The sequence below is a fragment of the Drosophila virilis genome, chromosome 5, assembly GCF_030788295.1.
Source record: "Drosophila virilis strain 15010-1051.87 chromosome 5, Dvir_AGI_RSII-ME, whole genome shotgun sequence".
Taxonomy (NCBI): domain Eukaryota; kingdom Metazoa; phylum Arthropoda; class Insecta; order Diptera; family Drosophilidae; genus Drosophila; species Drosophila virilis.
In genome coordinates this window covers 14,785,519-14,807,819 of record NC_091547.1, presented here as the reverse complement: position 1 = coordinate 14,807,819, position 22,301 = coordinate 14,785,519, and the positions used below count along the sequence as shown (strand labels likewise).

Sequence of the window (22,301 nt, the reverse complement as noted above, 5' to 3'; positions counted from 1 at the left end):
GGCCGCAAAGCGGAGAGCCTCTGTCAAGCGCCTTCTCCTCCTCTTCGTAATGCCCCGCTCCCTCGGGCCAGCCATCATTTGTAATTTGATGCCATGTGCACACAGAGGCGAGGCTGCAGCTGCCGTTAGAGCCGGCGAGCAAATGTGCCTCAAAGTATGCAACACAATTGCGGCCAGGGCCATCATAATTGCACACACACACACACGCGCACACAGGAGGGCACACACAGTTAGAGACATTGATACTCACACACACACACAAGTGCGCATTTGCAATTGTATTGGACATTATGCTTTATTATAATTAAATGATAATCAATTTGGTAAATATTTGTTATCGGAGACCAAGGAATGTAAGCTAATCAGGCGTGAATTCGGACCAGTGCACGGACAGCCGTAGGGCCAAATGCAAATACTCCAAAATAGAGGCGAATATTTGCTCTAGGAAAATCGATAAGCGTGCGGACTGCACTAGAGCATAGCTAGTTGCATGTGCATGAAAAACGCCAATAAATAACATTTCTTAGCAATTTACTTGAGAAATGGGTTTTTAGCGAAGACGTCGCCAGCAACAGCAGCAGCAGCCACAGGAGGAGGCGCATCAGGAGGCAAGCAGCACCACCGCCACCAGAAAATCAATTCCCCAGCTATTTCACAGCATGTAATTTCTCAATTTTCGGTTCGCCGTCCAAGGCAGTCTTCATTGTTTTATTTTTTTTTATATTTTTTGTTGGCTCGTGCTGCAAAATCCACTTAATTTTCAGCTATGGCAACATTGAGAATTCCTTGACGGCCAGCGAGCTACAATATGCTGGAACTCAGCTATTTCAGTATTTTAAGCTGGGGGCATATAGATACTTTGCCTCTATCCTTCTTTTGTTATACTTAACGGCCAATAATAGTGGCAATAAATTTGCTTGTTTTGGATTAAGACTGATTACATAAACAGAACATGTGCTTAGATGTCGGCATGAGCCTATACTTAGAATGCGTTAGTTCTTACATTGGTTGAGTTAATAAGCGAAACTATTTCTGATTCTGGGTTATAAGCAATTAATTAAAGACCATCTTCAATTCTATTCTCAAAACTTGTTGGTACAGCGGTATAGCGATTAAATTATTTAATCAGAATACAGGGGTTATTGACATAGTTACCAGGCTTTGCAGAAAGGTATGAGGATCGAACTTTCTGCATCCTAATCCTATTGGACATCTTTCCAGTGCATAAACATTCATTCTTCATAAGCATTCAATTCAGATTAGATGTATTTTATTGATAATGCTGGCTTAAACGGTCTCCAATTCAAGGCCGAGTGAATTCACTTTCTCATCGATCCAACTGCGTAGGTATGGTACGTTTGCGTAGACGGCTGGTACGTCTTCCTGGGCGCAGCTAACGCCATACGAAACAATGCCCACTAGTCGATAGCGATCGGTCTGTCCGGGTAGTGTGCAGAACAACGGTGAGCCGCCGTCGCCATTGCACGTATCCTTCCCCTTGACGCCGCCAGCGCAGATAAAGCTTGGTCGCAGTCGAAAACGCTTACCCAATTGTGTGAGTCTCAGATTACCCTGGCACTCGGCTTTGCTCACAATGGGTAAATCTATACGCTTTAGCTGTCGCTCATTCTTGTTGGTGTCCGGTAGTCGACTACCCCAACCTGTGGCATAGCACAGAGCTGTCCGTAACTCCGCCAGCAACTTGGGCGTTTCTGACGGAGGTAGGCAAAGCGGTTGAATGTGGGGCTGAAGGTCAACGGGCTCATCCAGCACCAGCAGTGCAATGTCATTGTAATGGGCACCGGGATCGAATTCCTCGTGGGCGATTATTTGCTTTATGCGGCGCGCCTGAAACTCGTATGGTTCTGCGACGCTGCTGAGATCCCAGTCACCCACTCGTACCACCAGCGTGTCCACTGTTTGGTTTCTTATATTGTGGGCACTCGTCAGAACCAGTTGTGGGTGAATCAATGTACCGCCACATAGGTAGATATTGCGTCCGGTATGCACCGCCACCATCCAGGGAAATTCACCGAAGAACGCAACATCCTCTTGGTATTTAAAATCATCGATGAGGCCCTTGGCATTGCTACGCCCACAGCCTTGGTACTTAAAGTTATTCAGATTGACAACGTACGAGCTCTCATTGGCGGCCACCTGCATTCAGGGTGCATAATATAGCAAACAGTCACACTTGCAAGAATCGAAGGTTAAGACCTACCCGCTGGTCCACAGCACAGCAGCGATGCAAGGGTTTTGTGCACGGCTGATCGCCAATGCGGGGATGCACAAGATAGCGACCATCGTCGATAATAATGTTGTCCCGACACAGGTTTCGTGGCACACATTCCATGTCTTTGCCGCAGCTCTCGTAGAAGGATTCCTCGGTGATTGTGGTTATGGGTGTGGTAGTGGCTTTATGTGCATCCGTCCTATTCTGTTCGGCGTCCCAGCTGTCGAGCTGCTCCTGGTCGCAGCACACAAGCCCTTCACCGCAGACGCGCGCCATCCTTGGCCTAATTGCACCGCGTCCCGAATCGTCCGACTCGATGCAGCGCTGTTCGGTGACGCAACTTTCCGTTAAGCCGCATGGTGACATCGATCCCTCGGATTGCTGGCCATTCGTCAGCTGATTCTGAGCCACAACAACCCAGGCCAGCAGCAGTGCGTGCCAGTATCGAGCGGCGTCCATCAGCTGCAATACAGAGAAAAATTAAAAGGGGTTCATTTGTAGTTGAGAGTCCAGCTGATATGATTATGCATCACACTTATCAGAGCAAGCGCACTTGCTGTGCGTAGGTTATCAATTGGGTTTAAAGGTTTCCATTTATCAAAAGTGTCAGCTGTTGGGAATGCCCAATTGGGGAATACCCAGTACCCAGAGCCAAGCTGCGTTCGCAAACATTCTAGTTCTTTGCTATTTGTAAATGCCAGGGATGGGATATTAATTTTTTATAAACTTCGATTTTCTTTCGGAAATTAGCAAGGCTTCAATAAACTTGGGTCGACGGAACCGGATTTCTTGAATGAAAAATGCATTTATCACAAATAATGCACGTTAATATCATTTTTATATCGGATGAGGCACAGTTACGTGTAGGCGGAACTGCATTCCCGATTGGTAGAAAACTTTTTGAAATTTATTTATTTATTATTTATAAATGTAAATAACATTTGATATGTTTTCTATTTCTCGTTTGCATTTGTAGACTTTCTGTATTTCTGCGCACTTTAGCTCACTTTCATAATAGCTTGTCTTTGTTTAGTATATGTACATACAAATCTGTGTGCACTTGTGTATACTGAGATTAAGTCAGAGTTCCGTTCGCGCTCAATATCAACTGAGCTGCTTGAAATAGAACTTGTGCATTTTATAGAACCGGCTTGAAAACAATCGTATAGCCAGTTGCTCAGCTGCTAGAGTCGCAATAATTACTAAATATTTATAAGAGAGAGAGAGATAACAATTATTAAGCTAGCCGCGAATATATCAAACTAACTTAAATATTTACTGTATTGACACATACCTCGAGATTTCCGAGAGCGCTGTCTCTTTATGTTTTAGGCGGTCGATTCAGCTTATAAAACAGATGAATGAGAGATTGGAAAACTTAGTTGAACAAGTTACTTCTGATTGAGTATAACAAAAGCGATTCGCGCTTCTCGTTGTTTTGGTGCTGATTTCTAGTGTAAATATGTAATATATATTTGTCTGGAGAACTGATCACCTAACATACTCATACAGTGCCATTAAAATGGGTATTTAATAAAACTTCTTATTAAACATTTATTTACCGCTTCTACATCATTCCGAGCATTGGAAAGTATTTAAATCCTAGCTAAGTTTATTAAAGTAGTGTCTTTAAAAATTTTACACTTTTAGAGTTGAATTTAAAATATTCTTGAAACTATTTGCGATCAGTACTAATTATCGGGCTGTTATAAGTTATTTGCTCAGCAAAGGTGCAAATGCTCAGAAGAAAGAATTCCCGACCTCAATGTAAATATTCGTGAACAAGGTGACGAGCTGAGCCGATCGATATGATTGCGCAAATCCCAGAGGCCAAAAGAGAGAATTGCAATTTCAAATATATGAATATTCTCTTATATTCGATAAATACAGGAAATAATGCAAAACTTCTTAAATCATATCAAAAATGTGCAACATTTTACATTTTTGATACCTCTCCCCGTTGTCATTTTTAATGCTGTACATGAGCGAAGCCTCGGGCGATGCATAGGTTATCAATTGGGTTCAAAGGTTTCAATTGATTAAGTAGGAGGCTATTGTTGGGAGCAGACGATGTCACGCACATATTAATTCTCTTCTATGCTTGCTTGGATAAGCTATTCAATTTTAATTATTAACTTTGATGTTCATAGATCCTGAGGAAGTTCGCAGGGCTTGAATTCCAAATATCGAAGCGCAACAGTATAGCTCTAACAAGTAAGAGGTTCTAGTTGGGAGCTTCCGACTAGGGGATACCCTGAACCCAACATCTTCTTTCAACATCAAATGCATATATATATTCTATTTTAGAAGCGCTATATGTCAAGTTTGAGGACTCTAGCTCTTATTATGTACCAAAATTGCCCAAAAAACAGGATATCGATATCGATTTTTAGGATTTCTAGGAGCACCTACATCTAAAATTTCAAGTCTATAGCTCTTATATGTTCTGAGATCGTTGCGTTCATACATACGGTCGGACAGACAGACGGACATGGCTAGATCGACTCGGCTATTGGTGCTGATCAAGAATTTATATACTTTATGGGGTCGAAGATGCTTCCTACTGCCTGTTACATATATTTGGATTTTGCACAAATACCCTTTATACCCATTTATAATGGGTTCAGGGTATAAAAATGAATCTTTCATAAGCTTCGATATGTTATAAAACATATGATACAAACAAACCCTTTCTCAAGTTTTGATCAATTTCGAGAGATTATTATATTATATATAGTTTGTAAATAGCAGATGTTTCTCTATATCCCCTGTGGATCTTTTTTTCTGAGCGCAAATAAGCAGCTTACATATCTTCGTGCATTTGTGTATTCATTATTATTTATTAATTAATATAAGCATTCACGATATGCTTAAGTTCAAAGGCCATAAAAATCACGTTTAGAACTGGTACTGACTGGAAACTAGTTGGTAGTATTCGATTGGAAGAGAAGCCAATACCAGGATAGAAATCCAGATTTTCCAATATACGAGAGCTTGTATGCTAAGCACAAAGCAGGAAAAATGATGTGTGGTATTATTGTTAATGGGATAGAGATGGCAGGTTACATCAGTTTTATTTTTATATCGTATAGAGTATAAAACACATAAACTTGAATTCAATTCCCTTGTTGTAAGTCAACTTCTTGCGCATATGTACTTATTATTTCAATTAATTTTTCTTACATATGTATTATTTTAAAATCATAATGTAAATATTTCAGCGGTTTCATCCTACAGCATTTATTTGCAAAATGGGTCATATTTTAGAGATTCTCTCGCTGCTTATTCTCGTGGGCACCTCCTCAGTTTTTAGCACATGTCAGAGCGACCAGGTCTGTATTATGGAACAACGATGCAATGAAACGGATGACTCCGGACGTGGAATACTTATTCCACGGATTTTGGGTCGCAGTTGCGGCTTCGGACTTGTTTGCTGCGATAAAGAACAGCTGGAGAGCTATGAGGCCGCCATGACTGGACAAAGATTGAGCGTCGAGCCAGAGAAACAAGCTTCTTCGACAACTCAGCCACCGCCCTTTGAATTGGACCTCATGGAGGACTACAAGAGCTGTGAACTAGATAAGTTATGCGTGCCCAGGCACCTTTGTCGAACAGGGAGTGTTAACGAGGACGGGCGATATATTATTAAGCCGCGAATCGACAACTCCAGCAATTCTGGATGTTTAACTTTCGAAAGTTGCTGCCCCATCGGTGACCAGGTGAGCAGTAAAATGGGAATCCAAATTATGAATATACAACACAAATATTAATTGGCCCTTTGTTTTTGTTACAGTTGGATGAGAGCGAGAATCCAGTGCGCAGCTCTCTAAAAGACTTCAAGTACAAGGGATGCGGCTATAGTAATCCTGTGGGTCTTTATTATGATATGGAAGGCTACAACGACCATGAGGCGGGGTACGCCGAGTATCCTTGGATGGTGGCAGTGATGGACATGCATGCCAATTACTTGTGTGGAGGAACATTGATACATCCCCAGGTGGTGCTCACTAGCGCCCACAATGTGGCCAATCACAGCTTGACCTCTCTGCTGGCCCGTGCCGGCGAATATGACTTGACCAGTCAGCGGGAGCCCCTTCCCTATCAAACCCGCCGCCTACGCAACCTTTGGCTACACGAGCACTTCAATGACCTGAATTTTCGTAACGACATTGCGATGATGGTGCTGGAGCAGCCCTTCGAGATGGCACCACACGTGCAGCCGCTTTGTCTGCCGCCTGTGGAGAATCCACGGTTACAGGAGGATCTGCTCAAGGCTAAGTGCTTTGCTACCGGCTGGGGCCATCGCACCATTGGCGCTGATTCTATGGAGCATATCCTAAAGCGCATAGAACTGCCGATTGTTGAGCATCAGCATTGCCAGAGTCTGCTGCGTCTCACAATTCTCGGCAGGCGATACAATTTCCACGAAAGCTTCATATGTGCTGGCGGAATTGAGGGCAAGGACACGTGTAAGGGCGACGGTGGATCACCCTTGTTTTGCAGCATAGCTGGAGAAACCAGCCGCTTCCAACTTGCAGGCATTGTCTCTTGGGGCATTGAGTGCGCTAAGAAGGGTATTCCGGCCGCATATACGAATGTGCCATATTTTAGAAGCTGGATTGATGAAAAAATGTCAAGCATTAATTTGAAGTAAAAGTGCCTATGATAATACATAATATGTATGCTGTGTATAAGTTTTAATAATTTCGGTGAGGGCATTAAACATCATTTTTTCAAGATGGCGATGACAGTCTAATCTATGTGAATTCAGTTCACGATTTTGATTTATTATGTCATAAATTGTATCATTCAATATTGGGTCGTCGAAATTTAAGCGTTCTACTATGGATATTGAATTGCAACAGTTGCAAGTTGCAACAGAATCGGGCGCAACCAACGGTGCGTATACGCAATCAGTCAACCAGTCACTGACTAGGTTAGCTGCTACATATCTGCATTTATGCTTCGTGTACTGTAAATTCCAGCAGTTGTCTATGTGCACACATTTTCACAGTTTTTCAACGAATCTTTTAAGGCACTGGAAAAAGAAAATGTATTAAAAACGACAATGGCTTAATATGAAAAGTATCCACTTCTGGTCCCACAGTCTGTAATGATTATTTAAGAAATTTCTACAAACGAACTGAAAAAGACATCCCAGAGGAGAATTGCAAAACTGGTTAGATATTTTTGGTTGAGCCTTAACGTATTAAAACATGATTATGAGATGCGTAACGCAAGTTTAATATCAACATCATCAGCCGAGTAGATATAGCTATGTCCATCTGTCCGTTCTGCCGTCAGTCTATTTGTCTCAGTCTGTAAAATATCGTCTTAAATCGGATCGGATCACTATATCGTTTTTTTTATTACATTATGCTCCTCATTTACTTTCAAAATTTAAACTACTTCGTACAATGGTTTTATATGGTTGCCATAGGAATTATCTGTCAATATCGCACCTCTTTATTGTAGGGAACAATAGGAAGAAAAGGTCGAACAAATAGGGTTTAATTGGTAAAAAGGGTATGAGGTTATTGTGAAGCATTTTCAATCGCATAGTGTATATGTACTTTTCGACAAGTCCGTAAGCAAACGAAGCAAAAAGACTAGCACATATTAGGTTTTTGCTCTGTAAATAAACAGTCGTGAAAACTGTCGCAAACAGACAAAACAATGGGAGCCATGCAAATGAGAATAGGGTCAAGTTAAAAACGCCTGATTGTTTCTGTTGGTTTTTATAGAGGCAAACTATAATCAGCAATGCAATTGAACCTAAAGCTGAGGAGTACATTTTAAATAAATCATGATTTTAAATTTTAAAATGCTAACTAAATCCGATTCATCCATGAAACAGTTATACTGAGTGGCTTGAGCAGTGCAACTTCAATAAATTTTACCCAGTTGCCCTAACTGCAGCTCGTGCAATGACAGTGAGTGCCACTGGATTTGAACCCACGAATGGAGCACGTGACAAGGCAGGGAAAAGGCAGAACTTTCACCTGCGCCGCCATAAATTTTCATGGTATTCATGCGTCGAGGCGCAGTCAATTGTGCTTAAATGTTCGACATCGACGACGATTCATCGATGTAGGTGGCGCTCCTTGCTGGGGGGAGGCAACAAAACCTACTCTTTTCAATAGTCCTCCATTTGCCAAACGTGTCCATCTTGTTTTCACGACAATTAAAAGTGTACCATACATTTTACAATGCTCAGGATGAAGGATTAAAAGAGACAACTAAAGGGGTTTTATCTTAGAATTAATATGCAAGACGAGATAAAAATAAAAGTCCGGTATATTAAATCACCTCTCGTGAGTAGATGTGTGTAATAAATAAGCTTCATACAAGATAAATTATTTGAATATCAACGTTGTTCGAGATATTGATTATTCATTATATTTACATGCAACGGCTATTAAAATATGTAATTCCAATTATCGACATGTATTTTTTCTAGATGTTATGGTATATGTCAGGGTATACACCTTTGTACGATTATAGAGAATGAGGAATTTTACTCTGAAAATGTATAAAAAGTATGGGAAACCGCCCGAGCAGGGACTTGAACCCTGGACCCTTGGATTAAAAGTCCAATGCTCTACCGACTGAGCTACCCGGGCGTGCATGTGTGATGTAATTACATACACACATGTGAGAATTTGCGTTAATTACTCATATTTGTACATACATGTAAAAAGATTTGAATCAATTAGTTTTCATTTAAATTTAGATGATGTGTAGCTTTTTTTGATTATAAATTGCTCAACTTAAAAAGATTTTATACGCTTGCAGACATTTCCCTTTTGCTCGAAAATGCTGAGTCCATTAAAATATCTTTGAAAAAAGAATATTTCATCAGATAAGATCCGACTAATATTACTATGTAGGGGGGCATAGTAAAGCCAACAGTGTGTTTATTTTGTCTTTGATGGAACAAGGAAAAGCAATCAACGTCAAAATATTAATTTTCTTAGAATTCAGCATTAAGCCGACTGGTTCTAACTGTACAATAATCCATTAAATTCTTTTATGACATCCAGCCAGGCTCTCACCAATTAGTTCAGGGATTCATCCATGTAAAATAAACAAAAAAATCGCCCGAGCAGGGACTTGAACCCTGGACCCTTGGATTAAAAGTCCAATGCTCTACCGACTGAGCTACCCAGGCTTACAGTTATTTGATGTTAAAAATTATGAAACAAGAAAAATTAGTAGCATAGGACATTTCTCCGATCGCATAAAGTGTATAATTTATATTTCAGCATTGTTTGTCGAGTTTCTATAGCCACGTCCGGCTGCAGTTTCTATGCGAAATCTTTAAGATTTCAAGCAATCATATGGTTCGATGGGCTCATCGCTCTCATCGGCATGATAAAATATCCATTTTCTAAAAATGAAAGCTAAGTCGTGGACAGGTACGGAACTGGGTCAGCACTCGGTTGCCGAAACGAGTCTCTCGATATAGTCATGAGAATTGCTTGATTATTTAAAATATATTTCGATCATTTTGCTAATAAGTTTTGCAATTAAAGTCTCACGCACTATTTCTTGTATGGAAAACCTCGGCATTAATTCATTTCACTTTATATATATATGCTAAATATTTAAAACATCGGACCACTATTTTATATAATACGTATCCTTAGAATTCAATTTGATTCCGAAGCGGCACCCTTCATCTTTGACCCCCATGCTCATCAAGGTGGGATGGTTTTTCCTATCAAATCAATTTAAAGAAAAATATTTTCAAATGAGCTTAAGGCCAATCGATTGGCGACAATCTTCCATATTACATTTTAGTTCATCCATTGTTGACTTTAAGCAAAGATTTTAACAAATTATGGAACTCTAATACGAAAATGTACAGATCCAAATTGAATATATATACCAGTGTACAAAAAAAAAAAACTGATAAATTTTGTGATCAACAGGAATTTAAATGCAATAGCATATTATATTAGCATTTATTGCTAACCCCAGAGACCCCGGGTGATTTTTAATGGCAATTTTGCAGATGTAACAATTGCGCCTACAAAATATTTGCATTAGATGTCAAGTATTGTTTTGTGCTGCGATTCCACGCCGGCTTAGAATAGATCTAACGTCCTTTGTAAACCGAAGGGCATCTAAGAAGGGCAGCAAATTAAGCAGCTCCTGGTCATTGGGGTCATAGATATAGCTTTTGATTGGTATTGCATTCTCCGGAAAATCGCGGTACGCACTGGGCGAGTTATCAATGATGAATATGCTGGTCAAATCTTGGTTAACCGCGTACAGATTTTTGGTCACAACAGTCGTGGATATGCAGTGCTGGCGATATAATCGACGCTGTAGTATCCCACGACCAGCATCTAACCTATCTATTACGTTCGAGGCATAGGCCTCTAAGCTGGCCGTATAGATGACCAGGTCATACCATCTGCCTACAAAGTTTAGAAACTCGTCAACATATGGGCGCTTGAATACCTGAAACTCAATGGGATGGAAATTTGCTAAAATCGGAATGTGCATCACATAGTCTGGCACGGCTGTTTCGGGTACAAAATTGCAGCCAACAACATCGTTTGTGTCCGGGTCCAGGTAACACGAATGCACTAGCGTTTCATCTAGATCTAGTACAAGCGTTTTGCGCGGTACGATTTCCAACTGGTTCTTACTTTCCGGCGACAGGGGCGGCTCTTCGTATACGAAGTATCCTGCCGGATTGAAGAACTCGCGGAATTTGGCCGCCAGATAGGCGATAATCTGTTTCACGTATTGGCCCAGTTCGCCTGTCCGATCGACTATCCGCGACACAGAGTCGGCCCAACGCCGTGACGCGTTGACACTCGAGTCCGAGTTGGATGCAATAAAACAACTTGTCCCTTGATATGGGCCTGGTGTTTCTTCGCTTGCTTGAGCCTTGGAGACGTTTACTTGATTAACTAGCGGCAACGATGAAGTGGGCTGCTCCGATAGCTCCGCCACCATTTTTCCACATCGAACAAATCGAAAAATTGAGGTATTGTTAATTAATTTAAATAGAATGTTACATTACGCAGAAATTTTTTACATGTATGTTTAAGTGCCAATTTCTCAATTTGTTGTTAAATTGGGTTTAACTGTTTTCATTTTATTGTCTGACAGTAATTTCAATATATTTTGACTCCAATAATTGAAATTGGCTATTGATGCCAACCAATAATATAAATACCTTAAGCAGAGGAAAACCTGCCGTGCCTACCGGAATTACCCAATCCTATGGGGTCGGAAATGCTTCCCTCTGCATATTACATACATATTTTTTCCATGTGCACTAGGTTCATGGCATAAATGTGTAACTAAGTTGTATTAATAACAAACAAAACTGGATAGTATAAGTTGATCCATTGCTTTCAACAGTAGAGCCAAACACTTGATTTGGCGAAACTCAGTTTACCGCAAATAACTCACTAGATTTCCGAAATATATATATGTATATAATGTTGGCAATTGGATTGATGATCTTTTTAGCATATACATAGGCCTGCTATTATTGTTTAAAACTTAACACCCGTAATCCTACTTAGCCAGTAATCTTTTCACACCTCTTGGTGAGAGGGCACTGGGGGACACAGAGCAAATTCAAGTGAAGTCAAGTGTAGTCTGAGCTAATTGGAGCCAAGCCACAGACAGTGCCCGTGCCCCTAATGCACCAACTGCAGATTCATTAGCCAACTGACTCGCACAGACACACAGAACGCAGGACACAGATGCTCACCCGGGCAAATGATATGCAAATCAAAAGAGGAGAGGAGACAAGCGGCCAGGCGAGACAGTGCAGTAAAATGGAGAACAACAATACTTCCATTCCCGCGCTGCGCTCCCATTAATTAAGGGCTGCATAATTTACATGTAGCTGTTTTCTGTAAATGTAGCTGGGACCTGCTTTCGGTGGCCAAAGTGGCGTATGCACAAAGTGCTATCAGCTAATTGAGTTATAATGCTAAGCGCCTATTTATTTGCCAGGTACTGAAGCCTAACCTAGTCGCCCGTGGATCGCATGCCTTGCATACTTTCTTGTTAAATAGGTTATTGGCAACTGACGGCTTAACTACTTCATTTGCTTGTTTAATAGGATATCTTACTGCCCGACAACTACCAAAAAACAAAAACCTTTCAGGAGCACTCCAGTGGAACATCATTGCCGAGCTGCTGTTGCAAACATAAAAGAAGAGAAGCTCATCAACGTTGATCATCTTGGCTCTAAGACTTTCGAAATCTGCAGAAAATTAATTATAGAATTGTCTTTATTTACACTGGCAACATTGTCATTTGGGTCCCAGGGCACAGGACATCCGGTACAAAAAATCACACCTAGAGTGTAGCCTCAATAATTAAAAGAATGGGTATTTTAGTTGATTGTTACAAGCCATAAACTATGACCTCTTCAGATACAATACATTCGGGACAAACATCTTGGGTATCAATATACAATTTTAAGCAGCTTGTTGCTCCGATGGGTTTTTAAGAGTATAACCAAAGGGTCTCACATAACATGCGAATTCGCTGCACTTGGGTATTAAATATTTAATGACTTGCACACCAAGCGAATTTGCATCCAACATTCAATTTGGGAAAGTTGACAGAATTCTACAAGGACAATATGCAAAACGGAAAAAATGCGTAGAAAAAATATAAAACAATTTGATAACAAGTAAAATGCATCAAAACTCAAGGAACATGGCCAGCTATAGACTGAATTTCGCTTTCCTTTTTATACCCTATACACATAAAATGGAATACATTGAGTAGATTAAAATTCAGGCTCAATTTTATTTAATGACACTCTTACAGTACTCCTCCTGTCTAGTTTGCATACAACCTATGCAGAGTCTATATGCTTGTATCAAGTTAGATTGCATATTTAATGTGCATTTTTAGCAACTGTTTTAGTCGGGACTATTGCAAAGCGCAGGAATGGAATGTACCAAAAAGGAAACCTATTTGCTAAGTTTGATGTGATATAATATAGAGAGACAGGAATGCTTCGTTACTTTTCGGTATTTGCCGAAAATGAAGCAGATATTGATAATTTTTATAAACTTCTTCTGCGTATCATTCTACATAGATTATAATTTTCATTATATGGGTTTTGCTGTTTCGGCGAACGACTCGTTAAACACTTGGAGAATTTGCATAGTCGAAGTCAACATACGGTTTCTAATTTTCAATGGATGTAAATATGTGACACCTCTATAAGGAGAATATCCTGGTTGAGCAAACTCTATCGACGCTTAGTTATTCTTGGCTCTGTGCAGCTGAGTTAGGGCCAGACTTGCGACTAGAGCCGGAGTATAGACGACAGAAAAACCAAAACTGTTGCAAAAACATGTCACATTAAGTGCACAGACAGCAGCAGGAAGTCTATGGGACTTGAGTGCTTTTACTGCTGCCGGAATTCTGCGGGCGTTCGCTTTGAAGTTGAAGCTCGCATTTGGCTTCCTCTATTTTTTCGTTGTTCCGTTTGCGGGAGGGGTTGCACTTGTTTATGTTTATGCGATTGCACTTAAATGTAATGGTAATGTTTCAGATGGCTTCGCATTTCGCGCTAGTTAAATGCAAGCACTGCAGCATTTGCATTCAACAATTCAATGAAACCGATGCTACGTAGAAATTGGCTTGGCTTTGGCGTCTTCAAAAGCATTTTTCTCTACATAAAGCATTTGCCTCAGTGTTCAGTTGTCTCAACCTTCCGTCCACATTTTTGAAGAGTTAACCCAATTAAGTATCTTTATACTGCCAACAATCGAATATATGCATTAAGGTTTAACTCACAGCTGAATCACAGCCAGAAATGCTAATTAACGGCAAGCTTTTGCTATTTTCAAGAGTTTTCTTTTTATTTATTTATTCATGTTATTTTATTTAAATAGAGCCAAGATAGACAGGCAGACACAGCTGAAACGCTTCACTGGTTTTCAATGGCGGAACGCTGAGAATTCAGACTCCGTCCGCTAGGACGGATGTCGACATCTAAGCTGAAGATTTCACTCAATGTTGGTACTTGACAGAACATTAATTATGATACTTTATTAACGTTATTAGCCTTGTCGGCATTCATAAAATTCAAATATCTTCACTGGCCTTAATTATGACTCTATCAATCTCAAATGCACTTACAATGTGTCACACATAAAGTATATGTATATATTCTTGATCAGTATCAACAGCCGAGTCAATATAACCATGTCCGTTTGTCAGTCTATTAAGTTATTGATTGAACAATTTGTTTTGTTTATCAAGAAATATTGACCAAACTCGGCATTTAGGGAATTCACTATGCTCCCCTCGAAAATGAGTTTAAAACCGATGTGTTGGTAAGCAGAACATTTTGATTGGATACATTTTTACATCGAAATGTATATTTTATTTATACCTCTCTTGGAGTTAAAAATTGTTCTGATCTCGAATTAATTCTAGTTAAAATTGTTCTAAATACGCGCAATTTGATACCGTTCACAAAATCGTCTTATTTGGGTTCAAAACTTAAATCATCTGCAAACTCATGTATCCAACCCCACTCCACGAGCACCGCATACAATATAAATATCAAATACAATGTAAATGCAAAAACTGCCGCCGAACGTCGAGCAAAGAAATTAAAAGTTATAGTCCACATCAGAGTTGTAAAAATAGTTAGCAAAAAGAAATAATAACAGTTCGCACCATGCTCCCCAAAGAGCCAATGTGCAGTGCCGTGATGCCGCGCATGTTGGAAAAACATGGGAACGCCCATGCAGATCGTAATGCCTGAAATTGTAATCTTTTCTATTAACAATTGATATTCGTTAAAGGGATAACTTACAGAAAAATGGTCCAGCCAAGGTCGCAGCAAATGCCATTCGGTCATAGCCCTGCATGGCGAGCTCCAGATTCATAATCATATCAGTAACTGCCGCTGAAAATGATCGAATGCTACTGGCAACAAAACTTTCCGACATATGAAAGACAACTCCAATAATACAACAGAGTACTTCCAGCTCGGTGGCACAAATTGCTATCATAAGCATCGAGCTGCTAGCGGTAAGTATAACAAAAAGCTGCAAATATTGCCAGAGTTGAAATCAAATGAATTTGATCGTATATCAGATGTTAAGGGACTTACTATATGATATGGTGGCGGCATATCCGTGCGTGTATGAATAAAGGCGACAACGGCAAGTGGCACAGTCACACACAATGACCATGACGCATAATTGTAGTCTATAGACAAATGCCAGTGGTCGTACTCATTGGTAATCATTGCTGAAGTAGTATAGTAGGAGGCTTGGAGTTTCGTCTAGAGCAATAAAGCAAGTTAACAAACCTTGTGTCAGGATAATAAACATAAATGGATTGGTAATAATTTGTGTACAATTAAGCAGCTTGCTCCATCCATGCTTCTTTCGCGAGTAGTCGACAACAGGTATAAAAATGCAACAAGGCAGAGCAATAGGTGAGAGTAGTATATCAACACTACGCCTCAACCAGCCTCTTTCATTCCATTTGTCTAAATCCACGGGTACCAGATCTTTGAAAAATTCGATGAACAAAGATTTATTCTTACGGTTACGTGGATGATACATAGAATTTCGCGTTTGTAATAGATTAACTGCTGGTGGCAGTTCACTATTTTTCCTTGTTGAGAACCCATTTAGAGATCGTGTTCGACTAAAACTGTGAGAGGAAGGCATTAGGTTTGCTTCATTATGTCGGTGGCGTACAATCAATATTTGGTCTAGCTCCAGCTCGCGCAATTTGGTAATTTTTGTTCTCAGTAACGTATCTCGTTCTACTGAAACAGATTCGTTCAATAGTAAATCGATCTCGTTGTGAAGTTCTGAAGAGTAATGATATATTTTTGGAATTGGTATACCTTATACTTGTAGTATGCGTTCGTCACTTACTTATTATAGTTCGACCTACCAACTTTCTATCCATAAGAACGACAATCAAGTTCACAATATATAACGATATAAGCGCTATAGGGCAAGACGAAAATAATGAAATGGAAAGAACTGTTGTTATATATAACTTACCGATTCCCTCGCCTGCTGTCGAACTGGGATCGTGTAACATAACAAAGATGAGCAACTCGCAAGCAAGTAGTACGAATAGTAGATCGCGTAGGGCACAGTGCCCATTTATTTTAAAGGATCTCGTGTAGCACACCATTCCGCCACTTATTAGAATAAGAGCTAAAGAATTGCTTATAGTTATGGTGAAAAGGGGTGCGTGCTTTCGAACTGGCATTAAATTGGCCATAAGATCTGGCGAAGTATTGCCAAAGGCCAGTAATGTTACTCCTGCCAGGTACTCATTCATGTTCAGCTTGACTGCAATAATTTTCAATGTTGGAGCAAAGCTGAAGTGGGATTTAAGAAGTTAGTTAGATGCGTGTCTTTTGCTTGATAAATCGACTTACTATTTATCCACCAAATATGCTGTAGTTATCATTAGTATGATCGCAATTAAGACGAACGTGATTATAACAGCCAACTCGGTAACCTGATTTTGAATTTCAATACCACAGTACAAAATTTCGTAATACTTAAAAAAATTCATAATGTGGCCGCAATGCTTCACAGACATAGCTAAGCTACAACGGTCTTTGAAGTCCGCCCCCATCACACTGAAGCAGCTCATCTGTTAAAATGGATACGTTAGTCTCCGGGCCAAACGGACTATCTAAGAACTCACCTTGCGATACACTTCTTGTAATGAAAATGTTTCATTCATTTTGAGAAGAGTTTTTTCTGTTTGCCTAAGGTATTTCTGGGTAATTGATTTAATTTTGAGCGCAATGCTTACTATGATTCAAATTTAAAAATTCTAATCTATAAATCTTTCAGATGAGCAATGAGGGTTGCTTGATTTTGTACTTGATTTTTTTTTTTACCAAATGTACAATATAAATTAGGTAATATTGACAATGGTTTTTAGTCAATAACAACCAACGACATATTGACGACAGACTCCTTGGCGAAAGCCAATTGATAATAGGAATCCGTATGAATTCAAAAGAGGTATCAGACGATATTTAACATTATACCAAAATAATTGCGGTAATAAAAAAAATTAAGCTGCATTAACATTCAATTAGTTACTCTGTAAATAATTTGGCATGTACTCGGAAACCACCAGAATTCACAGGAAGGAAGCTAATGGTAGATTGGTGAGAGGTTCAGGGATTCTCCTACTCGGGCAGTCCCGACAAGGCCATTCGAACTGATTCATCTCAGACTTATATTTATGTTTATATATTTAAGCATATTATGTAATACACGTTTTTAAAGTATATTGTTTGAGATGGTATTATAATTTTGTCATGCAATGTGTTACGAGCAGCGCCTTTCACTTTCAAAGCTATCGTCTTGAAACTTTCCATCCATCCGTTGCAGCTGTTGCAGGCAGTGCGATTTCGGAGCCCCCCGGGTCGGACCATTATGTCATTGACAGCGTGCGTGAGTATTCGAGTTTTCAGTACAGGGTATATATCTCCTAGTCGGGCGATCGCAACTAAGGCATTGCTTCTTGTTTAGACTGTGCATATTTATTTATTGGGGTTCGAAAATCCTATCATATGATAAGTCATGGACAAAGTCCCACTCAGCAAGCGCGGCATATAAAATAAACAGAATAAACATTATGAATGAAAAGATGCCCGCAGAACGTCTAGCGGAGAAATTAAATGTCAATGTCCATAACATTGTTGTGAAAATCATAAGCATAAAGAAAATGTAAGAATTTGTACCATGCCGTCCATAAATCCAGTACGACGAGCCCTTGAGCTGGGCAAATTTATTGAAATAGCATGGAATACCAATGCAGACCGTTATGCCTGCAAAAATCTGGTGTCTATAAGCAAACACTTGTTTTATATTAGCTAGTGACCACTTACTGAAGAGTGGTCCGGCCAGCACAGCAGCAAACGCCATTCTTTCATAGCCCTGAATGGCCACTTCCGCGTTCATAATTAAATCAGCAATAGCCGCGGCAGAGGATCGCACGCTGCTAGCAACGAAATTCTCGGTCAAATTTAAGACCAATCCAATAATACAGCAAAGTACCTCAAGCTCGATGGCACACGTTGTTACAATGAGCAGAGAGGTCACGGCAGTAAGTGTGAGAAAGAGCTGCGCCGATTGTTGCAGTTGAGATGGAGGAGTTTTATTTGACGAAGTCCGGTTCACGACTCACCAGATGATACCGTGGTGGCTGATCCGTGCGTGTCTGGAACAACATGATGATGGCCACTGGTACAGTAAGAAACATGGACCACGATGCATTCTTAATGCATAATGTCACATGCCAATCTCGCATGTTCATGGTAAACAATGCTAAAAGGTTACCAGGTCATTTTATTTACAGCACACTAGCTTTAAGTATTTTCATAACGAACCTTTCTTATTATTTACATTTTGAAAAACAAAATTATATTTCTCTTAATGCTTGACCTATGCAAAAGCGAATGAAAGAAAAATTGTAAAAGATCTGATGCTTATAATTTGCCGAAAAAAACATTTCCTCTATGCAATTTTGCATTTATTCTTGGATTATTTATGAAACTGACTTTGAGATACACTGAAAAAAATAATACAAAATAAAAGTTTGCAAGCCGTAGAAAGTCATCTATGATCTGACACAAGCTCCTTACTTCTGTCTTAACTCAATTTGCATGTGTTCAGTGTTTAATTCAAAAGCAAGTCGATTACTGTACTTATTATAATAACTTATTTGATGTTTAAGAAAATTGTATACTACTTTAGAAAATATACAACATGCCAAATTTAGCGACTCCAACCATTAAAACCTACGAAATTTGCACAAAAAAGAGGCTTTCGATATCGATTGTTTTTTTCTAAGCGGAGAACCTATGTTATCTAGGTCTTATAGGATCTAAGATTGCTTCTGCATAAGTCAAGCTATTTGACATAATTTCGCAAACAAAAATGTTCATCGAGTAAATACTTGTGACCGTATGCGATATATAAGTACAAACCTTCTGTCAAGGTGATCAGCAGAATGGGAGTAATAATAATTTGGATGCAATTTAGAAGCTTACTCCAACCATGCTTGGGCTGTTGGTAGTCAATGATAGGTATGAAAATGGTGCAAAATAGTACAATGGGTGATGTGAGAATGAGATAGAGGCGTTTGCACCAGCCGGCGATCTTCCAATCCTGCAAATCGATCGGTACTAGCGTTTCCCAAAACTCAGTGCATAAGAATAGATTTCTTGGATTACTTGGATTATGTAAAATGTTTCGAGTTTCCTCAATGTTAAGCACATGAGTTGATGGCTTAATTCTTGATGTACTATACATTTCCTTGCTTTGATCTTTCATCTTGAAATTCGACGCAGCTCTGCGCTGCATGTTGTATAATTCGGCAGTTACCGTTTGGCTGTGTATAAGCAATATATTGTCCTTTTCCAGTTTGAGCAACTGAAGTTGCTTCTCGTGTATTAGTCGAGTTCGATAAGGTGTCGATGTATTTTTTTGAAGCTCATTAATCTGTTTCTTGAGCGCTAAGGAATTATGTTACATTTTAGCAAGTGTATGGCTCTTTGCGCTCGACACTTACATTTGATGGTTAGACGTGTCAGCTTTAGATCCACAATAATAACAACAAAGTAAAAGATATACAATAAAATAAGCACTAAAAAATAATCCCAAACAATTATCTGTTGTGTAATGTGACCATTGGTTCGCTTACCTATGGCCTCTATTTGAGTTGTCCGTTTGCCTGTGATAACTATATAGGTCAGGACCTCGCAGGCTAACATCAGAAATAGAAGATCACGCATGGCAAAATGCCCATTTATTTTGAAAGGTCTAAGGAAACACACCATGCCCCCACTGAGCAGAATAACAGCTAGAGCATTGCTTATAGATATTGTAAATAATGGTGCCTCTTCACGAACCGGCATTAAATTGACCGCCAGATCCGGAATGGCATTGCCGAAGGACAATAGAGTAGCGCCTGCTACATATTCATTCATATGAAGCTTGACCGACATAATTTTCAGCACGGCTCCAAAACTGAGGTGCAATCGGCATTAAGTTTAGTTTAGATGCATGTCAGCGGAACTTACTATTTACTCAATATATGCACGAGTGTCAACATCAGAACAATTGCAATCATTATGAATATGCACACAATACCTATTTCTTTAGTTTTGGTTTGAACATTCATATTGCAATACATCAACCGGAAATAATCGAAAAAGTGAGTAATATGTTTGCAGTTAATAATTTTCTTAGATAAACGACAACGTTGCTTAAAGTCCACCTGCATCAAACTGTAGCAGCTCATCTTTATTTAGCCGCTAATTAGTGAGTTTCCGTCCCAATTTGCATTAGGTACTTACCTCGCCGTACACACGATCTAAGGAAAACGTATTGTTCATCGCGTGAATCGCATATACCGTACAAATCAAGAAATTACTTGTGTGCTTGAAATATTACAAATTTTGTAAGCTGTCAGCGGATTTTTTTTGAAATCAAGGCCGACTAGGTTGTAAATCCTTCAATTCGCTCTTAGCTCTTGAAAGTGCCGATATTTTCTCATCCGTCTCTAGTATAGCAAAGACATTTGGATCTTCATTTTATTCTCTCCTTCCTAATTTCACGTGCCGAAAAGATCAATTCTCAAATTTCAGACCTTCTAGGTGGAAAATGGTAATCGAAGGTCTTAGGGTTAATGTTCTAAGTTTCATTTTATCGACTTCAAACGTAGTTGCTCGTAGTTCTTGTATATAAATGTTTGGTATGAAAATGGATATTAAATGTTTGCACTTTCTGGCTGGCCAATCATTTCAAAGGTAAGGCTGAGTAATGCCCGCTAATAGGTAACATAATTTTGATCCTCGTTGTATTCGCTTCTCAACATCTTTTGGTTATTCTCTGTGTTGTTGCAGTTGGATTTCACAAAGAAATCTCATATCATGGGATTCAAAGATACTAGTTGCTTCTTGAAGTGATAAGGAATTCACAACCACTTTGCTATCAATCTAATCTTATATACCTATGAACCGAGACAAAAGTTATCCCAATACAAGTTGTATACACAAAATATATATACATACACTAAGTCGATAAGGCGACAGACGGCTGCCAACGTAAATCAATGCAAGCCTAGCAAATGTACTTCCCACAAGAGAGTCATTACCATAAATAATATTCGTTATAAATTATTGAGAGCAGTTTTAAGATGACTAGTTCGTTTTGAAGAGCTCGATAAGCCAAACTTGGTAGCAGAAAATCTCATATAAAAGCACAGCTGCAGAAATCAATTATCAAATTGAAAAGAGCTACAATGGTATCTAAAGCAGTTGCCGCTCTAGTTTTTGCCGTTCTGGTTTGCAGCCAGCACGCAGTCCAAGGGGTCAATGTGGTTTCCAAGGCGGAGTGGGGTGGTCGTGCTCCAAACTACCGTGTTGCCCTGGGCAACTACCTGAACTATGCCATTATTCACCACACGGCCGGCAACTATTGCGAGACGCGTGCCGCTTGCGCACAACAGCTACGCAACATCCAGAGCTACCACATGGACAGCCTGGGCTGGCCCGATATTGGCTATAACTTCCTGATCGGCGGTGATGGCGCTGTGTACGAGGGTCGTGGCTGGAATTCGATGGGCGCCCATGCTGCCGAATGGAATTCGGTGAGCATTGGCATTTCGTTCTTGGGCAACTTCAATTGGGACACATTGGAGCCGAATATGATCGCATCTGCCCAGGGCCTGCTCAATGATGCCGTCAATCGTGGCCAGTTAAGCTCGGGCTATGTCTTATACGGCCATCGTCAAGTAAGTGCCACGGAATGCCCTGGCACTCACATCTGGAACGAGATCCGTGGATGGTCTCACTGGAAAGCTTGATTTCGACCGAAATATCAATAAATGATCAATTAAATATCGTTCAAATTGATTTTATTTCTTATCTCAACAAACAGACAATCTGTTCTTGTCAGCCATAGCTGTTTATGTACTCAGGCCACGCTCTGAACTGAAACAAGAAGACTTGCTGTCTTAATTGGTTGATAGGATTGGCCTCCCATAT

General features: G+C 39.8%; 6 protein-coding genes and 2 non-coding genes across 16 annotated transcripts; 2 read left to right on the top strand and 6 right to left on the bottom strand.

Moving 5' to 3' along the window:
* Positions 1–1,253: 1,253 nt before the first annotated feature.
* LOC6625768 (phenoloxidase-activating factor 2) lies at positions 1,254–3,422 on the bottom strand. 2 transcript variants are annotated; one of them, XM_015173864.3, is made up of 3 exons: positions 3,280–3,422; positions 2,222–2,695; positions 1,254–2,157 (listed from the first exon to the last, which is right to left on the bottom strand). In XM_015173864.3, exons 2-3 carry the CDS (start codon positions 2,690–2,692, stop codon positions 1,288–1,290), a joined length of 1,341 nt encoding a protein of 446 aa, XP_015029350.1. In that variant the 5' UTR covers positions 2,693–2,695; positions 3,280–3,422; the 3' UTR covers positions 1,254–1,287. The 2 variants fall into 2 exon arrangements, with proteins under 2 accessions (XP_015029350.1, XP_002049875.1); XM_002049839.4 differs by lacking the exon at positions 3,280–3,422 and adding an exon at positions 3,241–3,261.
* Positions 3,423–3,587: 165 nt separating this feature from the next.
* Positions 3,588–6,909, top strand: LOC6626196 (phenoloxidase-activating factor 2). 3 transcript variants are annotated; one of them, XM_015174365.3, is made up of 3 exons: positions 3,588–3,689; positions 5,455–5,952; positions 6,027–6,909. In XM_015174365.3, exons 2-3 carry the CDS (start codon positions 5,485–5,487, stop codon positions 6,885–6,887), a joined length of 1,329 nt encoding a protein of 442 aa, XP_015029851.1. In that variant the 5' UTR covers positions 3,588–3,689; positions 5,455–5,484; the 3' UTR covers positions 6,888–6,909. The 3 variants fall into 3 exon arrangements, with proteins under 3 accessions (XP_015029851.1, XP_015029850.1, XP_015029849.1); XM_015174364.3 differs by having other exon boundaries at positions 3,621–3,759; XM_015174363.3 differs by having other exon boundaries at positions 3,629–3,697.
* Positions 6,910–8,783: 1,874 nt separating this feature from the next.
* TRNAK-UUU (transfer RNA lysine (anticodon UUU)) lies at positions 8,784–8,856 on the bottom strand. The gene has a single exon. It is a non-coding gene; the product is annotated as a tRNA-Lys (tRNA).
* A 475-nt stretch (positions 8,857–9,331) lies between these two features.
* Positions 9,332–9,404, bottom strand: TRNAK-UUU (transfer RNA lysine (anticodon UUU)). Its single transcript has one exon. It is a non-coding gene; the product is annotated as a tRNA-Lys (tRNA).
* A 766-nt stretch (positions 9,405–10,170) lies between these two features.
* Positions 10,171–11,412, bottom strand: LOC6626199 (CTD nuclear envelope phosphatase 1). The gene has a single exon (XM_002049841.4). It carries the CDS (start codon positions 11,204–11,206, stop codon positions 10,289–10,291), a length of 918 nt encoding a protein of 305 aa, XP_002049877.1. The 5' UTR covers positions 11,207–11,412; the 3' UTR covers positions 10,171–10,288.
* A 3,185-nt stretch (positions 11,413–14,597) lies between these two features.
* Positions 14,598–17,081, bottom strand: LOC26530619 (mitochondrial sodium/calcium exchanger protein). Its single transcript, XM_015174742.3, has 8 exons — positions 16,937–17,081; positions 16,662–16,882; positions 16,276–16,601; positions 16,144–16,218; positions 15,564–16,076; positions 15,363–15,502; positions 15,063–15,297; positions 14,598–15,007 (listed from the first exon to the last, which is right to left on the bottom strand). The coding sequence occupies exons 1-8, from the start codon at positions 16,973–16,975 to the stop codon at positions 14,727–14,729; spliced, it is 1,830 nt and encodes a 609-aa protein (XP_015030228.1). The 5' UTR covers positions 16,976–17,081; the 3' UTR covers positions 14,598–14,726.
* Positions 17,082–17,502: 421 nt separating this feature from the next.
* On the bottom strand, positions 17,503–20,738 carry LOC6626200 (mitochondrial sodium/calcium exchanger protein). 6 transcript variants are annotated; one of them, XM_032436983.2, is made up of 9 exons: positions 20,610–20,738; positions 20,334–20,554; positions 19,955–20,280; positions 19,823–19,897; positions 19,239–19,766; positions 18,437–18,576; positions 18,138–18,372; positions 17,991–18,077; positions 17,805–17,911 (listed from the first exon to the last, which is right to left on the bottom strand). In XM_032436983.2, the coding sequence occupies exons 1-9, from the start codon at positions 20,646–20,648 to the stop codon at positions 17,883–17,885; spliced, it is 1,680 nt and encodes a 559-aa protein (XP_032292874.1). In that variant the 5' UTR covers positions 20,649–20,738; the 3' UTR covers positions 17,805–17,882. The 6 variants fall into 6 exon arrangements, with proteins under 6 accessions (XP_015029349.1, XP_002049878.2, XP_032292874.1 ...); XM_032436986.2 differs by having other exon boundaries at positions 17,851–17,911; positions 17,991–18,087; XM_015173863.3 differs by having other exon boundaries at positions 17,503–18,077.
* On the top strand, positions 20,344–22,165 carry LOC6626201 (peptidoglycan-recognition protein SC1a/b). Its single transcript, XM_002049843.4, has 2 exons — positions 20,344–20,467; positions 21,159–22,165. Exon 2 carries the CDS (start codon positions 21,557–21,559, stop codon positions 22,118–22,120), a length of 564 nt encoding a protein of 187 aa, XP_002049879.1. The 5' UTR covers positions 20,344–20,467; positions 21,159–21,556; the 3' UTR covers positions 22,121–22,165.
* The last annotated feature ends 136 nt before the right edge of the window (positions 22,166–22,301 follow it).

What these genes read in the sequence shown, in the direction of transcription:
- LOC6626200 (XM_015173863.3), bottom strand. Translation starts at nt 20,648, where the DNA reads ATGAACAATACGTTTTCCTTAGATCGTGTGTACGGCGAG. An exon ending in AGCCACCACGGTATCATCTG is followed by an intron (nt 18,373 to 18,436) that starts GTGAGTCGTGAA and finishes CAATCGGCGCAG; the next exon opens with CTCTTTCTCACACTTACTGC. An exon ending in GCTGGCCGGACCACTCTTCA is followed by an intron (nt 18,078 to 18,137) that starts GTAAGTGGTCAC and finishes AGATTTTTGCAG; the next exon opens with GCATAACGGTCTGCATTGGT.
- LOC6626201 (XM_002049843.4), top strand. Translation starts at nt 21,557, where the DNA reads ATGGTATCTAAAGCAGTTGCCGCTCTAGTTTTTGCCGTTCTGGTTTGC.
- LOC6625768 (XM_002049839.4), bottom strand. An exon ending in GCTGTGCTGTGGACCAGCGG is followed by an intron (nt 2,158 to 2,221) that starts GTAGGTCTTAAC and finishes CCCTGAATGCAG; the next exon opens with GTGGCCGCCAATGAGAGCTC.
- LOC6626199 (XM_002049841.4), bottom strand. Translation starts at nt 11,206, where the DNA reads ATGGTGGCGGAGCTATCGGAGCAGCCCACTTCATCGTTGCCGCTAGTT.
- LOC6626196 (XM_015174365.3), top strand. Translation starts at nt 5,485, where the DNA reads ATGGGTCATATTTTAGAGATTCTCTCGCTGCTTATTCTCGTGGGCACC. An exon ending in GCTGCCCCATCGGTGACCAG is followed by an intron (nt 5,953 to 6,026) that starts GTGAGCAGTAAA and finishes TTTTTGTTACAG; the next exon opens with TTGGATGAGAGCGAGAATCC.
- LOC26530619 (XM_015174742.3), bottom strand. Translation starts at nt 16,975, where the DNA reads ATGAATGAAACATTTTCATTACAAGAAGTGTATCGCAAG. An exon ending in GCATATTTGGTGGATAAATA is followed by an intron (nt 16,602 to 16,661) that starts GTAAGTCGATTT and finishes ATCCCACTTCAG; the next exon opens with CTTTGCTCCAACATTGAAAA. An exon ending in TGCCGCCACCATATCATATA is followed by an intron (nt 15,298 to 15,362) that starts GTAAGTCCCTTA and finishes CAATATTTGCAG; the next exon opens with CTTTTTGTTATACTTACCGC.